General features: G+C 35.0%; 1 protein-coding gene across 1 annotated transcript; it reads right to left on the reverse strand.

The window, feature by feature from the left end:
- Positions 1–346: 346 nt before the first annotated feature.
- Positions 347–11,230, reverse strand: LOC128862786 (uncharacterized). Its single transcript, XM_054101525.1, has 4 exons — positions 10,446–11,230; positions 5,171–5,326; positions 868–1,165; positions 347–785 (listed from the first exon to the last, which is right to left on the reverse strand). Exons 1-4 carry the CDS (start codon positions 10,935–10,937, stop codon positions 568–570), a joined length of 1,164 nt encoding a protein of 387 aa, XP_053957500.1. The 5' UTR covers positions 10,938–11,230; the 3' UTR covers positions 347–567.
- Between the last annotated feature and the right edge of the window lie 6,903 nt (positions 11,231–18,133).

The following is an 18,133-nucleotide window of genomic DNA, read 5'->3' on the forward strand; positions in this document are numbered from 1 at the left end:
TACAATAAACAAAACAAAATATTGTAAATATATACATCCATATTTATTTTTTTTCATTTTATACATAATATCGAACGCAATTCAAGCGCATCATTTAGTTGAGCGCACCTCGCTGCGCCTATTTATTTGCAGTGGTGCGCGCTAACTTTTTTATTTTCAATTTCAAACCTCTGTTCACTTTTATATAATATAATAAATTTATGTGTAGTATAGCGTTTCGATAGAATAAGTTGACAATTGTAACACATACATATAAGTTATTGCGTGTAAATAAAGTTGGTGAAAAATCAGCTATTCACTTCGTTGTCAAATTGTATAATAAATCATATAAATACATATATACTAATTTAATGAAAATAATATGAAATTTTTATTGGTTCAATATCTCGTTGCTTATCAGTCTTATCGTACACTAACTACACCTATATTTACAACCATATTCTTATGTTATGTCTTAACATACAAAACTTAATGAAATGTGAATTTCGCAGCATAACGAAATGTTATGAAAAGAATACGAATACGGTATTCGAAAATTATCATCCGTTTCAATTTTGAGTTTCACACTCAGTTTTTGAAATATGCAAAAATTAAAAAAAGCATTAAACTGTTGAGCAAAGTCGCAAACTCTAAATTTGTAGCCTTGTGTGCTCTGCTGACGCTAAGTGGCTGCGGCGAATTTACTTCTGTGGTTCTTGGCATCGCTGTAGCTGTGTTAGTGGTAGTCGTGACTGTTGTTTCCAGCGTTGTTGCTATTGTTGAACCGATTGCCAACAATGTTGACTCTACGGCAAAGGCAATACATAATGAGATTTAGATTTATTACTTCATATTGGAAAATGTGAATTTGAGATTTGTTTCATTTACCTGCTGCTTTGGACACATACATAATGGCGCTATTGCCAATTTGCTGGTAAGGTGCTGAGTTCATGAAATCGTTTTGGGTTAAGGCTAACGCTTCCGCATAAGCGATAATACCGTAAATCCAATCCAAATGTGGTCCCACATCAGTGAAAATGGCCTTCAGGTGTTGCTGATCATGGCAGTTGGTGGTAGTTTGGTTGTTGGCACTGGCAATGACGTGCGAAAACAAGGCCACCAAGTGGCTGCGGATAATCAGTCCTGTGCCATAATCGGAGTTGAATACGGGGAAATCGGCGGGCAACTGGAATGTGCACAATAGAGTACATTGACATGTAGCACATACATACATACATATGTACAAAGTCAGCCTTATCACGAACTCGATGTGAACCCACTATTCGGCATTACACTCGTTGATAGCTAATTTTTGTCGAATTTTTATAGATCTTGACAAGTTTTAAAACTTGATTTATACAATATTTGTTGTAGAATGCACTTATTTTTATAAAAAATTTAAATAAAAGTAGTTGAAATTTGGCATTTCTAATTAGCTGTAAACGGGTGTATGGCGTATAACAGGTTTTTCGGTTTTTTATATTTTTTTCAATGATAATTTACTTGAAACCAAAGCGAGTCTATGTAAGGCAGTAGTACAAAAGCAAAATTTGCATGTATTTACATTTTTAGGGGACTAGGGGAATATTCAGTGGCAAAGTTGCTGAAAAATGGCAGTTGATATCTGTTGTGAAATTTAAATAATGAAAATGAAATGAAAAAATAATGAAACTTTTAAAGAGAAGAACAAGTAGACTAAAAACAGTCATTGTAGCAATAAAATACTGGAACAATATGATGAGTACAACCGGAGTAAGTATTTTACTGTATTTTCGTTTTATTTTCAAGTTTAAAAATGCATTTTCCCAATTTCAGATGAATGGCAAGCAGAAATAAACGTTCAACCTCGACTGAGAGGAATAAGCAGGTGCTCATAACCAAATGGCAAATTAATTGAGATGTTATGGATGTAATGCTAGTTTGCATTAACACGTTCGAAATTTCATTAAAGGGTTATATAAAGTTAGAATTTTCAAAAAATCGATTTTTTTTAATCATATTTTCTTAACCCTTTGAAGCACACATTTTACTTACCAACCGCTTTTATGATTGCATGTAATTTTAAGGGTTTCAGGGGTCGCTGATTACGAATCTGAGGTCAGATTTGAGAAATTCAATATGGCGGATACAAAATGGCGGACCTATTTTTTGAAAACTTGTTGGATACTCACCAAATTTGATATTAGGGGGTTTTTGGGGTCGCTGATTACGAACCTTGAGTCAGATTTGAGAAATTCAATATGGCGGATACAAAATGGCGGACATATTTTTTGAAAACTTGTTGGATACTCACCAAGTTTGATATTAGGGAGTTTTTGGGGTCCGCCATATTGAATTTCTCAAATCTGACCTCAGATTCGTAATCAGCAACCCCAAAAACCTTATAGTATCATGTCCCATCTTTATACATTATGTACTTTGTTGAAAAATGAATTTTTTCCTGAAAATAGACGATTTTTTCAATTTGTTTATCTGTAATTGTTTATAAATTCACGCAAAACAATTTTCTTAGTTTCAGTTACATTCTTTGATATATGGATTATCATATAAATAAATTTTCTCGGTCCCATTTTCATAAATATGAAATCTGTAGAGAAAAGTTGAGAAAAAAGAAGGTGGGAACCTGGCTTCCCACCATGCTCCTAAGGGTTAATGTACACACATTCAAGAATACACACAGAAAATTTAATATCGTTCCGGTGAATATTTTCGAAGTTACACGGAAATTTTAAAAGACGTTTCAGAGTGCTTTAAAGTACAAGGCTGGAGCGGCAGCGCTTTTTTTCAAAATGGTGTTTTCAAAGCCGGTGACCAACATTACTCGAAAACGGCTGAACCGATTAGTCTCAAATTGTAACACGAGCTTCTTAAATATATTTTTTTGTAATTAATCGAAGATCAATTATAAACAATTTAAAGCCGAAATTTTGTCCAAAAATCGATTTTTTTTTTGAGAAACCGCTATTTTGTCAAAAAAATTTATTTTGCTTATTTCTTCCATTAATCAATAGATTTAACATTACTTTAATGAGATCTGTTTGGATTTTTTATTTCAGAGGCTCCAGTTCAGAGATATAGTAGTCAGCGTAAAACGTCTGTTTTGAGAGGAGCTTCCGGAAATCAGCTGTAGCTCTTTTTCAAATAAATATTTTTACTAATACTAAATCTTAAAATAGAGTTAAAAGATAAAATAATATGTGTACAGACTTTTAGATTAATAAATTTAAAAGTTTTCTCAGAAAAAATTCTGGAAAACTCGCTTTTTCGGCTTCTAACTGTATATAACCCCTTAACTGCTTTGATATTTCGGAGCAGTTTGAGGAATAGCAATTTAGAATTTTTTTTTATCATTTGATCGAATTCTTGCTTGCAAGTCTGATCAAGCGTGGGGTTTTTAAATTTTATCGTTGAAGATTCAATAGTAAAAAGTGGATCAAAATTGATCACCCTTTCGGAAGTTTTCAAATGGCGTCATACGTCAATTATTTTTGATAATTGATTTGGTGTTCAAAAGGTTACTCAAAAACAAAATTAGATGATTAATTTTGAGCCACTTTGCATTGAATGGAAAATACAGAAATAGGTACTTATTCATTGGTTGTAATAAAAAAAATATTTATATAAATTAAAAATTTAAAAATTAAAAAGACTTTATGAAAGGCCCGGCTAATTTGAAATAACTTGAAGTGGCTTGCAAGTTTTTTTTTATTTTGATTTTAAGATTTCAAAAAAAAAAAAATTAATAATACTTTTCTTTCTTCTTTATTCTATCAAAAATAGCAGCCTGCTTGAAATTTGGTTGAGAAAATGCTCGAGCGAACAAAAAATGTAAACACGCAGTTGATTAAGGAATGAAGTAAATCGTCGCCGCCGCGGCAAAAGCTGCTAACTCCTTTTCGGCAAAACTGTACTGTGAAGCTGAAACGCGTGAGACTTTAAGAATCCTTATACTAGGAAAACGCACTCTTAAATTATCTTGTGAGCTCTAAGTTGGAACATGCCTCAGTAATTTAGAATACAATTTTAAGGTACTATTTTATCAAAGGATCGAAGGAGTTCAACGCAGCTTTGACCGGTTTGCTATGCAATCTCTTGATTTTAACGAGCCACGCCCGTCTTTTGTCGTCTCTTGTATGTTAATAAATTTAGAATCACGTTCCTCAAGGCGTATAATACACTCAGTGATGTTTAGCTATGACTTTGTCTTATCTGATGAATTAGATAAGCTTAAATATTCCCAAAGGGTTTTGCGTTTTCCTCTTGCACCTGCATGTTAAATTTTTTTAATCAAATTATTTAAATTACCAACTATTTCTAGGTATCTTACTGGAATTAATAGAATGTTTAAAACTCTCGATATCGTTTTCGCTCTTCCTAGATCCTTATTTTTATATCCAATTTGGAATCAAATTACTTTGAAATCTTATCTCTAAGTTATTTTATACCTCCAGTCTGTAAGGTTTTATAACAGTAGACTTAAGGGGACCCGGTGGCCTAGAAATTTGAAAAAATCGATTTTTTGTATCCTCGATATTTCGAAAGTGAAATTTTCATGCGCAAACTTCCAATATTATAGCTTCTACAGCCCATTAACTAGGTAGAGAGCGGTCCGCGCACTCCAGTACCTCGAACTTTAAACTCATTTATTTCGAAACGACTTTTTTGGCCTGGTGTTGCCAATTGTCTGAAATATTGAAATATTGTTCACAACATCAATGGCTATCGCCCGTACTATAATCATATTATTATTTCAATTATTTCGTATTTTTTTGATTAAAGAATAAAAAAAAAAACGAATTTTAGAGTTTCATATTCAAAACCGTGCCATTTTGTCCAATTTTTTTTTATTCTCGTACGGGACTACAGTCATACTCATTAATAATTTTTTGGTTTTTGTGTTTCAGATAAATAGAAGGGCTAAAATGAACAACACCGCCCAGGTCCAATTTTTCGGGGGGTCAACTTCAGTGCCATTTTTTAAATTTATTTTTCATTTTGGTATGTAAAAGACGTTAAATAAAAAACCTAAAAAATTTAAATATCGTTTTTCATTTTTTTTTTTTTTTGTAATATAAAAAATAGTCCTAAAATGTCCCTAAATTTTCGAGCTCCAGCCCACCGGGACCCCTTAATAAATGAAATGGAATGAATGATGTGTGCATATTTTTAATAAATGTAAAACATATTTTACCTCGCAATCTGGTCCAACTAAATTCGCATATGGGTAACGTGTACAAATGTCCTCCTTTCGAATAATTGGTGCTATCACATCCGCTTGTGCGCATTGTTCATTAGGCAATATTCGTAGATTCTCCAACATCATGTAATGTGGATCCACATTTAATGACTAAAAAGCGTAAATATGTACATAAATAATAAAGTTATAAAATAATTACGGCGAAGCATAAGATAAGTAAAAACATGTGCGAAATTGCAGTTAAATACATTTATATGACATCAAACTTGTAAATTTTCGTTGTTTACATCATTTTTATACAGACCTGTTGACAAAAAAGATACAACGGCAAGCACGGACCTAATAAGTTGCCACGTTTTTAGAGAACTTTGTAGAGGCCATAAAGATCATAAAAATAGTTTATCATTGGCAAATAAGTAAATATCACTTGTTTTCCACGAGATCGTCAAAAGTGAACTAAAATGTTAAAGCAACCTTGTTAAAGTTTTTCAGTAGCTGCTACTTCTCAAGGGACGTTGTGATGATAAGTAGAATATTATTCAAGAAGTACGAGTATAATTTCACGAGCAGAACAATGCGATATTGGGAATGGTACAATTTAGCTGGACAGATCCTTGTTTTGAAGCAGTTAAACACTATTCTGTTATTGCGATGTGGGCAAAGCTCATTAATAGTCAGTTGAAAAGTAGTGATACAAGGGAAACTCGTTTTGCAATTGGAACAGGCGGCAAATACCTAGAAGCATGCAGGAAGTGTTATAGGAAGCTCAGAAAGGACGAGAAGCGTATTTTCTAAAATAAAGACACCAGATTGAGTTCTGGTGGAAATAAGGACGATGATCTGCACACGAACGTCCAAATATCTATAACACCTATGTATGCCGATCTTCGATATAGAAATTATCACTATGGAAGGGCTAATATCATTTTCTGCAATTTGCTAGCAACACAGTGTTGTCATTTACCATATATTCTACTTATATACCCAACACCTGGCGAGGGCTGCACAAGGCTTAGTCCCGCGCATCATGAAGTACAAAAAGTTATTTTTAAAATTCTGTATTTATCTATTGTACTATTCTCTACTTTAGCACAACTAAATATAGACATCGGGTCCATTTAAACTAAGTGTCCTGAAATCAGTCCCTCTCTCGGAGGAATTCCGTAATGGTCACACAGGAAGCAAGCGACATACCTAACTTCTGCAAGGAGTGTAAAAGTAATACGGGCTTTTGTCAACAGCTCGTCTGTCTTCTAGGCGGCTATAACAATCAGAATAGTCTGCATATTAGAATGAATTTAATCAAAATAATTGCCGTTTGTTCCAAGTTAAGATCCTTGCTATAGAGAGAGCAGCTAGTTTTTATAAGGTATCAGGATTCGGGCTCCAAACTTTACTGCCTTTGTTGAAAATTAATCTGTACTTAGGTCATATCATTAAACAACAAGCCCTGCGATATTCCGCTGGTACTTGGGAGACTTTGTTTAACTCGAGTGAAGATTGAACGGCGAATTTTCTAAGACAACTCAATAACACATGTGTCAGCAGAAAAATTTCTCAATATCTTCTATTGGGTTATTAAGTATTCACGTTTTTAATATAGATGGAGGAGTGCATTGCATGGAATGCCATATTGGTCAACTCAGTGCATTCAGGGTTTGGTTGAGTTCTAGTTTTTAGGAAGTTACAATTTCTAAATTGCAAGTCCTACGTGTATACACATGATGATGATGACTTTGGTGTGATATGTCACCTCACATTGAAATCACATTAAATACTCATAGTAGAGTATCTTTGTATTATTGTCTTTTCAATCCGATATTTATGTCTAAGCTTGCTAAAGATTTTACGATGCCCTTCATTTTCTGGCAACAAAAAATAAAATATTGGTGTGGTAGTCACCTCACCTCTGCGGAATTGATGCCAACGAAGTCGACAACGAGGCAGTAAGATTACACCTCGTGTACTGCCGCCTCAGATGATATTCATCAAAAGGACTAATAAATGAATGGGTCAACTCAGAAAAACCACCATAGACGAGTGGGTTTGCGTGGAACCCTCATTCGTTTGGTTCCGAACCCGAAATCTACCAAGGAAATCAGACACCAAATGATACATAGAAAAAATGGTTTTTAATAAAGACAAGCAAAGAGTGCATTTCTGGGATCAAAAAGTTTCTCAGAGGCGTTACAAAACTGCAAGTTCCTCCGTTTTTATTTTTCAAATTTCAAAATAGGCGATCTGGGTGGGACCGCCTATGAATAGTTTGCACAACACCTATATGCATACCATATTTATATCTGGTAAACTGGTAAAACTTTAACAGTGTTGTGACAAGATGAAATTTTCGGTGACATTTTGGCTTCTTGTGGGACAATTTTATCAATTGCACATTAGAAAACTTATATCAGGAGAGTGGTAAGTACATTTTCTTTTAATAACCCAAAAGTTTCGCCTTTAAGCAGCTGATATTGGAGGTATCCAGTTCTGAGTGACAAAAGTGCTTTGAAAATTGGTTCAAGCGTATGCAGAAGTTTATTGACTTCCAAGGAGAGTATTTTGAAAAACAATAAAGACATTTTTAATATTATCTTACTGTGTTTTGATTATTGGATGCAAAATGTAAAAGGCAACCCTTGTAAGAGGCTTGTTAGTTGACACTATTGTAAAAATTGTTGTAATTTCTAGCAGGTTGCGTACTCCCCCATTAGCTGTTATGATGACAAGAATTGAGAGGCAATGACCTCACCGGGCAAAAGTCTGCAACAAACAGTGAATTTTGTAGGTCGATGTGCTACTTACAAATTTCAGACATCAGGTTATCTTATCTTTTCAAAAGTGACAACTTGTTTTTTCGTCAATAAACGCCGCCATCGCCGAAGCGTGCAAGGAATGCGACTTGATCCAAACAATAATTTTGAAAGTAAAGTCTAATACGATGTATTTTCATGCCTTTATGCCTTATTCCATAAAGGTGACGTTGCATCTGGCAAGTTTACTGATTGTGGTTGTTAAACCTCTAATTTTTCCAGATGTGACGACAACAACATTACCGCCATATACTGCTAAAGTTTCACCATTTCTTTTGGAAGGAGTGTTTTCTATAAAAAATAATTTTTAAACATTTTTTTTCCAAAAAATGATAGAAACGCTTAAGCTTAAGTGGGAAAACTGCTGATATACATACGAATATATACAAGGTGACGCAAAATTAATCCTCAATTTTAGTTTTGAATAACTTTTTTCTTTTCTTTATTTTGTATGATTGCGGTAATCTTTGTTATTTTGACCTAACGCGCTCTGTTTGTTCTTATATACTACATCTGTCTGAATCACAAGTGTCAAATATTAGCTTGGAGAAAAAGAAATCCATTATTTTCTCGGTAGATGGCTGTAGTGATCGATATCTCGAAGAGACAATTTAAGGTTTATGCTTGACTTTTCACACAATTCTTTTGCTGTTGATTTCGTATATTTCGTTCAAGCATTTTTGATGTTAAAAAAAATGTCGATAATGTCGATGAAATCATAGAAACAATCGAAGTTGATCGGCATGTTAGTAGTCGTAGCATCGCCCAGGAGCTAAAGATCCACAATTAAACAGTTTTAAACCATTTGCGCAAAAAATGCCCGCAAAAATAATGGCCGTTTCCGATTGGTCGATTAGTTTTGTGCCACCTTGTTTGTTTGTCGAAAATTGAGCGTATGAGAATTTTCAATGATGCCTTAAAAGTCTAAATTGGTCGAAATTTGGCTTAGTTATTTACATTTTCTTATAACCGAAAGTCTATAAAAATAGCATCAACAATCTAATTATATTCATTCCGTTGATAAAAGTTTTAAAATTTTTGTTTGCAAATCTTTTAAGCTTAAACTATTACCTGGGGTAGTTTTTTGAAAACCAATTTTTAGAGGTGTTTTCAAATCGGTCGAGCTAGCGCAAATCTCAATACTTATTCCAAGTAATTTGGCGCAAGCCTTAAAATGTGTGAAAATTTAAAATTCCGATCTAAATGGAGTACCGGGTTTGTTTTTGTGTTTGAAGAGTGATGCACACCCAGCTCAAGAAAACGTGACAAAATATGACGTATCCATTATTTTGATCATCAGTGTACTTGTATATCTCACTATTATTTTTTATGTGGAATTTTTCTTGGCAGGAATATACTCGGTAATTAGCCTTTGACCGTTTTGGGATGAATGATTGGATGAAATTTAGATATGCACATGCACCCCACAATCTTCTGTGTATTCTACTCAACACAGTACCTCCACCAAGCCCCGCTCTTTCAATAAACCTAAGATGGAGCTGGTATGGGCTGAGACTTTGTTCTTTTCTTCTGGCCGCATCCGGCCAACATATCTAATCCTTCTTCTCGAATGTGATGCTACAGCGAGAATAAGGTTTGTAGGAGTTTCTGAGGATTGGTCGCTGGAACGACAGCAGTCAGTGGAATGTACCCAAGCCTATGCAGATAGCTGCGCAATCTGTAGTATGAAAATGCCCATGAAATTTCTCAGTTTGTCCTCAGGGCGGGTTATGAGTTGTCTGACCTCTTTTGATTAAACCCCCCAGTAAGGATTTCGCCTAGCGTAACCTCTTAGTTTAGTGCCAGTTCACATCTTGTAGTCTTAGCTCTTCGCTTCTATGGTTCTAAGAAGTGATCAGTTCCTTTTAATAACAAGGCCGCAGTCTATCTAGCCAATGCATTCGCTACTTCGCTCACAGGTCCTGGAACCTACTACACTTCACTTAATTTGAGCCGAATGCGATTGTGCATTTCAAGTAAATTCAGTTTGTCGATGCGCACAAGAACTAATGAGGACTAAATCTCAAAGATTAGCAATGTCTTGAGTGCCGCCTGACTGTCGCTCAGAATGGCAATTCGCTCATTCCGAAAGGTTCTATTTAATTTGGGCAACCGCTATTAGAAAAACGCTTTTCCATCAGTAAGTATTTCATGTCTGGGCCCTACTGAATGGTATTATTTGGTATTACTGGTTTTATTCTCATTATTATTTTCATTTCTTGTTTTGTTATTATTGTCATAAACACAATTATAATTGTACAAATGAAGGAATGAAAACTCCGCTACCGCTGAGTAAAACACGAGTAAAATATTCAAATTGCGCAACAAGTAGAACAAAAAATTATCAGCAAAAATGAGGTTACTGCCTGATTCGCAAATTACGTAACCAAATGGGTAAAATTTTCAACACGATATGCATACTCGTATGCACGCACATACACACTGTGAATATTACTAACCGGAAATGCCGCCATGTATAATCCTTCCGCTTCGTACCCATAACCATCTAATATAATCCATTGGATATCGTCGCGTCGGCCCAACGGCAAGGACGTATCCAAATGGAGAAGCGCCAAGTTATTCGCCAAAGTGCTGCTATTAAAACCTTGCGCAATGTTAACCTCTAACACATTGAAGGTATTCACAACATTATAACTTCCCGCTATGCCTGGTACAACACTGATTTTTTCCACTGGAATACGGAACGCAGGCATACCATCCGCTTCAATCACTGACGACTGATAGTAGGTACAACTGGCGGTGGTTAAGACCAAACGACTATGCACAATTACTCCATTACAATAATGTATTGGCGGTGCGCGAGGATGCAGTGAGACAAAAAGTGACACTTGATACGGCGGCTGAGATGAGCTGCATGTGCCACTAAAGTAAATAAGGATTATTCCCAGTGTAAATAGATACACTCTTGCTTTGTGTTGTGGGCGTAACATTTTAGAACTAAACAATTTCTTGATATGTATTTTTCTTTTTCACAGCACTCGAAGAATTTTTGTATGTGCTTCTGGAATTCAAGTTCACCAACGTTACCACTACCTGAAGTATAGAATTGTTTTTTTGGGTTGCTAATAATCTAGGATGCACTTGCGCGCGAATTTGCTCTTGCTGTTCTTGTCGTTGCAACGTTTAATAATTTATTAGATGCTCGCTGCGGCAGCTTGGCATAATATATGTATGTCCATAAGCATATGGCGCGACAGGCAGTCAAATGGTGAACTGTGAGCCTAAGAATTTACTAGCACTGTTTGTTCATATGGTACACAGACTGGAAGCTTACCGCTTTTCAAGTGATTTCTTATCTTAGCAAGAATTGATATATTATGTAAATATTTAGAGACATAAATATGTATATATGCACTAAAAGTTTACCACGGTTGGCCATTAGATTGACTGATAATTTAATCAGCAGATCAACAGTTGGTGTCGCTAATTTCTACGAAAATTTTAAACTACTTATGTTTTAACATTTGTAAAAACACTTCTATCTAAGTTGTGGTAGTTTTGTAGATAAATAAAGTGAACATTTGTTACTAGCCATAATTTACTCAAATGTGGGTGTAAATATCATAAAGGGGTACGCACAAATATGCATACATACAGAGAAGCAATGTTTTTATACGAAATTTTTCGCAATTTACTTCGTATGTGACAAAAATTAAATATTTAAATGGAGTAGAAGTAAACATTCCAATTCTTCCTACAAAATATTATCTGGAAAAATATGTATTTTGCTTTCGGCAATTGATATTTTCTAAACAAATAACGGTATACTCTGCGAGCGTGGTTTCCATAGAATTTTGTCGAGCTATTTAGCAAACTGGTGATGACGTGTGTTAAGCTTGGTTTAAAATTATTTGATATTAATTACACTCTGCAGCAGCAAAAGGCAAAAAAAGAAGTAGTCATGAAAGTAGTCAAACGGTAAGTAATTTTCAAGTAAGTAATCATGAAAGAAGAAGAGCTGCCTGCCATTTTGTTTATTAACAGTTAGTGTTAAAAGGTAGTACTGCACAGCCGTGAAATTTCGTATGTATGTATGTATTTGGCTTGCCGTGAAATGTTGCTAGCAACATTGTTTGCCAACTGTGAAGAAATGCCAAACAGATAATTGTACCACATAATGGAAAACAAACAAATTTATGAGCATCACAAAATTGTTGTAATAAAAGTTATTTTACCAATAATAATAAAACTAATTGTATTCTTTTTAACAGGTTTTACTATATTTATCAGCACTTTGATACTTTTGGGAGTTTCCGCCACGACCGCCAGCATGGAGTCAACAACGTTAGAAGAAGCGACTTGTATGGCAGGTACCCAAATGATTCTTTGCTTGTGGAATACTAACAAGCAAACATCACTTGGGAATCATTTTAGGCGCAGTTTGCGACGCCATAATTTCGGCATTAGCCAAGGATATTCCACCAAAGAATGGATGCATCCCCATTCAACAAGTGGAATTTTCCCAACTGTGAAGGTGCCCTCAATGGCAAGCATGTTGTCATTAAATCTTCACGAAATTCTGATGTTTTATTTTAACACACATTGTTTTTTTTATATTTAAATCAAAATATAAAATCAACGTTTTCTCTTATTTCGCTTATGTTTAATATATAAAATGCACAACAGGCAGGTTAGAGGAGAACGACCGGTGATATACGCTACACTGATAGGGCTTGTATTACTGCTAAAACAACAACAACCACCAATTGGCTGTGTCACAAGCAAATCAATGATTTTCTGATCGTGCTTTTTCGTGTTTTTTTTTTCTTTCGTCCAAGTTCAAGTCGTCAACGTTTTTAACTTCGGTATATCATTGCACCCCTAGCCTCGGTAGTCTAGCGTAAGTGCACTATCCTGGATTCGAATCCCACGTAAAGCACGGTCCTCGCACTTTTCCAAATTTTCCTACTTTCCCTGTTTCAAAAAAAAAATCCTATTCCATCTCACATGACATTTTCGAGCCTTCAGTGTGTGTACATAGGAACACTGGTTCAAATAGTTTTTCATACGCGCGGATTTCACTTTGTAAAAACAAATGTGGTCTGTGAGGTCTTCGACAGGTCATGTTCTTCAATTCTGATCACATGCTGTAGCCCAATGGTTTCAAATCTGTACTCCCCTTAGAACAACATATTTGTGTCTTTAGAAGTTTTAACATAAATTTTGTCGGTTTGCTTAATAATACTTTCTTCAACAGCGAAAATAATATTCTCATCTGTGAAAAGAATATTTCCATGGCCGTTGACCGCATGCCACCGAAGAAGCTGCTTGCATTTATCAAGTCTAAAGATGATCAGCTGAGCGACGGAAGGCTTTCATGTTGAGATCATCTCTAACTAGTTCTGGTATGGGTTTGGTCGATAGATTCATTTCCCTCGACGTGATTTTCTGCTGCCTAAGGGGATTTCTGCGAATTCTTTCTCGAACGGCTTTTATGACAGCACCGGTTCGAACCACGCGAGGTCGACCACTTCTTTTTCTGTCTCTTACTTCAAACGTTTGGTAAAAACATTCTCAAAATATTACATCTTTTCAACAATTCATAAATTTCACTTGTACTTTTACCGCACTTTGTAATGCAATCACTGCAATGCGATTTTCCTTAGCTCCCCACTCCTTTGTCAAGAAAAGAAATTTGCCAATAAACTGACTATAATTTATTAGTAGATAATACATACAAACAAAAGCAAAAATAGTGGAACTTTTTTCTGCGAACTTGATTTCGCTGTATGCATTGGAAAATTTGTCATAGAATTTATGGCAAGACCAAGTATACTTCACTTTTTTCTCAGATATGCACAATAAAAAAAACAAGTCACCCACCGAAACATCAACATGAATTTGTTTTTATTTTCTCATTGCATCACATCTACTTCTTTTACGCATTTAATTTTATTTTTAGCATACCATGTTTTTATACTCTAGCGAAAGCTTTTTGGCAAAGGCGTGCCCTGTAGGCCATAGCGCTAAAAGTAAGATACGCACCGACAAATTGAACATAAATCTGTAAAGGATGAATGAACCACTTTTTTCTTGTCAAAACTAAATATAAAAGCTTAATACCAGTTTTAATTTTAAACAGATTAAAACAGTAAATATTTGGAGCGATAAAAAAACTGTAGCAAGTTCAGTAAACAACTAAGGGTTATTAACTGCGGCATGGCGTGGAATGTGTAAGTGAGAACGTGAATAAAGTATTCTATGTAGTAAACAGAAATGGCTATACATATAAACATCCAAAAAACTGAACAAAAAAAATGAATAAAAAATTGTTTTGGCACGCTTCGCAGTAGCACTTATTGCTAACCCAGATTTCCAAGGTCACGGTTTCCGGTTCCATCTCACGAATGTTATGGTCGATATTCGCCTTAAGAATCTGATACCACGATTACCGAATTAAGCGCCCAAAAAACCGATCATCCTGCTGTAACCGAAGATCGTCCAAGCTCATGGTTCCAAATTCCGATAACAAAAAATTTGTAGAGCTTACCGTTGAGCGAAATTGCGCTCGAGCAGCATTTTTAGTGAAAAATGGGCCAATGATGACACCGCTTCAAACTGTTACTCTCTGAGGGTGAATTGGCTTCTCGACGATCACGTGATGGTTTCCCGACCTCCATAAGCAACAATTTTGCTTTTTAACATAGCTTCACCAGAAAAGATGATTCTGATTTCTTTCAATAAACACCCTGTTTTACTATAGAACATTGATTTTGGAAATATGTCAGCAATCTTAAGAATATACTGTGAAATTTTCATTAACTAGGTCGAGAGCAATCTGGGCGCTCCTGTACCTCAAACTTTAAACTCGTTTTTTCGAAACTAATTTTTCCGGCACGGTCTGCATGATGAACTCATACAGTTTTTAATATTTTTTGATGCGGTTTTTTTTAAATATTTGAAAGTGTTTTCTCTATAACTTAAAAAAAAACAACGTGCTCACAGAATTCGAAGACGTCTTTTGAAGAAACTATTCAACTGTAGATAATATTTATAATCTTGCGTTTACGCATATTTTGCTGATTTCAAGGCGGCCTTTGACAGGGTGCCGAGGAGACCGTTGATTTATAAACTTCGACAGATGGGAATATCTAGTAAAATAACGAACCTGATAGAAAATATCTACGGGAATACTAGATCTGCGGTTTGGACCGGACGGGTACTTTTTCCCCCGGGCCCGGAGTTTTCAGAGGGGCCCGGACTCGAGGGTAATTCCAAAAAATTTCCTGCTTGAAAAGATATAGTAAATAATACTTCTACCAGAGTTCCGTCACAGACTTTTTTGGTGTCACCATATCGAATGTTATGATCACGATTACGAAGAGTAAATATAAAATGGTGATACAAAACTGTATATTATTGAGCTCTTATTAAAATAGAACATTTTATGCTACTAATTTATAAGGTAATTAATAATTATAATGATGATTAGATTAAATTTAGATAGTTGTATTTTAAATGAAGACCAATTTTGAAACGTAGTTATTCTTTAAAGCAATTTGTCCTTACGTTGATAAATAATTAAATGCAGAGATAGCAATAATACTTTTTATAGACTAGACATTTTTTGATTTTGATAAATAAAAAAAATTTGAAGGGGCCCGCATCTCAAGTTTCTCCCGGGGTCCGAATACTCTCTCCACGGCCCTGCTGGTGTGAAACAAGGATGTCTGTTGTCGCCATTATTGTTCACTTTATACCTAAATGATTTGCACGACTATTTGGAAGGTGGACTATTGGTTGAGGGCATGAATACACGACTTCTTCTTTATGCCGATGATATTGTTCTCCTGGCGGATAACCCTAAAGTCATGCAATCCATGATTAATAACCTGGAGAAATACTGCGCTGAATGGAATATGGAAGTAAACCCAAATAAATCGAAGATGATGGTCTTTATAAGAGGTGGACGACTTTCCCAGGCAGAAAAATGGTGGTACCAAGGTGAGGAAATTAAATTGGTAGTCGAATATAAATATCTTGGTGTCATTCTCACACCCAAAATGGCATTCGGCAAGCACTTAGAAGCCAGAAATACTTCAGCAAAAGTTTTTTTAGCGATTTTTTAGCGAATCCATTCATTTCTTTAAAATCAAAATGGAAGCTGTTCCAAGCGGTATGCAGAGCGATAGAAACCTACGCAGCGCAAGTTTGGGGGTATGCCTTATTCGATGAAGTAAATAAACTTCAAAGTTACTTCATTAAAAGAATCGTCAAACTACCCGAGTTCACTCCGAATTATGCAATAACACTAGAAACTAATTTAGAAGATAGCCACATTTATTCTTTAGAACTACACATGAAGTATATCTGGAAAACCATTTATAAATACAATTGCAACAGATTCCCACACAAACTAGCACAAGGCATCTTAAGTAAAATTGTGTTTTGGCTTAAGCATCAGAATGGCATAGGAGCTCGGTCTGAAGTTTGAAAAAAAAACATCACCGCTATATACTGGCAAGATCGCTGTGTGCAGCTTCTTACCAAAATGAAAATAAAAGATCTCAACATGGCAAGGCAAAAAGCCCAGTTCAACGCGACGCGAATTTATAAACATTTAGACTACTCAAAAGGGAATCATGTATTAAAGGAGATATGCGACTAGCTGACATTACAACAATTTTCAAAGCAAGATGTAGTTTACTAAAGCTAAATGCAACCACGTATGGAAATATACTTAATGGCCACAATTGGAAAATACTAACTTGCTTCATATACTCAGCTTTACGCTATAGAGAACTTCTTATTGCAGAGTTTAATTTTTGATTAATTTAAATTAAAGCACTCAAAAATTTTTGAGCTGTGACAGAGAACATTGTTATTGCCACAAATTTATTATTTCTTTCTTTATGTATTTATATCTTCTTCTTAATTGACGCGAAAGCCGCTTACGCGATTTTGACCGAGTTTAACAAAGCGCGCCAGTTGTTTCTTTCGGTGCTAACCGGCACCAGTTGGACACACCAAGTGAAACCAAGTCCTTCTCCACCTGATCTTCCCCATGTAGAGGAGGGTTTTTCTCTTCCCCTGCTAGCACCAGCTGGTACCACATCGAATGTATTTATATATTGTATTTAAATGAATTATTGTATAAATTATTGAAATGTAAGATGCAATATTTATATGTAAATAAATAAAAAAATACTACTTACTAGATTTGATTTTTCATATTTTTATTAAAAAAATTTTATAAACATCATTGAAGTGTGACATTTATGACCTAAAACGCATACTTTTTTTTAAAATGCCGTAAATTGCAAAATTTTTCCAAATTAAAAAATCCGGCTTGATAACTGTAACTACAACTTTATTTTACAAGGATTTTTTTACTTTTTACAGATCCATCAACATTTCAAGGTGAAATGATGCAGACCGTGGAGTAACTTTTTTTGATTCTACTTTGGGTCACGCGATTTTTTATATACTAATTTTTGTCAAGAAAAATTAAAATCAATTTTTTATAAAGTTTAAGTACTAATAAACAATGTATAAAGATTTTTTATAGTTATTTCTATTGTTATGTTTTTCTTTTAGCGCATTTTTGACGCTGTTGAACTATGTAATGTATTCCCTAACTATGTATGTAACCCCTTAATTTCGTTCCGCGCAGATGTGATACTTACTTAATGCCACTCTACACAAGCGTCTTAGCTGCTGACTGTAATAATACTTTTTGGTAAATTGTATGCATTTAAATTAGCGGTAAACACAAATAAATGGCCAAATCTCTTTCCAGAGATGCTGTCCCAAACATGAAACCAACTATTCACCCAAAAGGAAGATTCAACCGTAAATATAATATTGCGTTTGCCCATTTCAGTTCTGAATTTGCCTTAGCCCATACAAGTATTTTTTTAATGTGTGATAATGAAAGATAAATTGTTTTAAAGTGTCTTCTTAGGTAAACGCCCTCGAATCGTGTATTTGGATACATTAACACCACTTTTCCTTACAACTGCTCAGCTTCACGCAACGATAAGTTCGGCTTTGTTACAAACAAATCACTGATCTTCTGATCTTGCTTTGGAGAGGTATTTTTTTGCCTCGTTCGAGGAAGTCGTCAACGTTTTTAACTTCGGTATTTTTTTTTTGTTTTTGTCGGGACAACTAGCAAGTGCAGCAC

This window comes from Anastrepha ludens, chromosome 5 (genome assembly GCF_028408465.1).
Source record: "Anastrepha ludens isolate Willacy chromosome 5, idAnaLude1.1, whole genome shotgun sequence".
NCBI lineage: Eukaryota > Metazoa > Arthropoda > Insecta > Diptera > Tephritidae > Anastrepha > Anastrepha ludens.

Excerpts from the sequence above, each read along its gene's own strand:
- LOC128862786 (XM_054101525.1), bottom strand. The coding sequence starts at position 10,937 with ATGTTACGCCCACAACACAAAGCAAGAGTGTATCTATTTACACTGGGA. Across the intron at positions 1,166-5,170 it reads TAGTTGGACCAGATTGCGAG|TTGCCCGCCGATTTCCCCGT; the intron begins GTAAAATATGTT and ends TGCACATTCCAG. Across the intron at positions 786-867 it reads GTATGTGTCCAAAGCAGCAG|AGTCAACATTGTTGGCAATC; the intron begins GTAAATGAAACA and ends CCTTTGCCGTAG.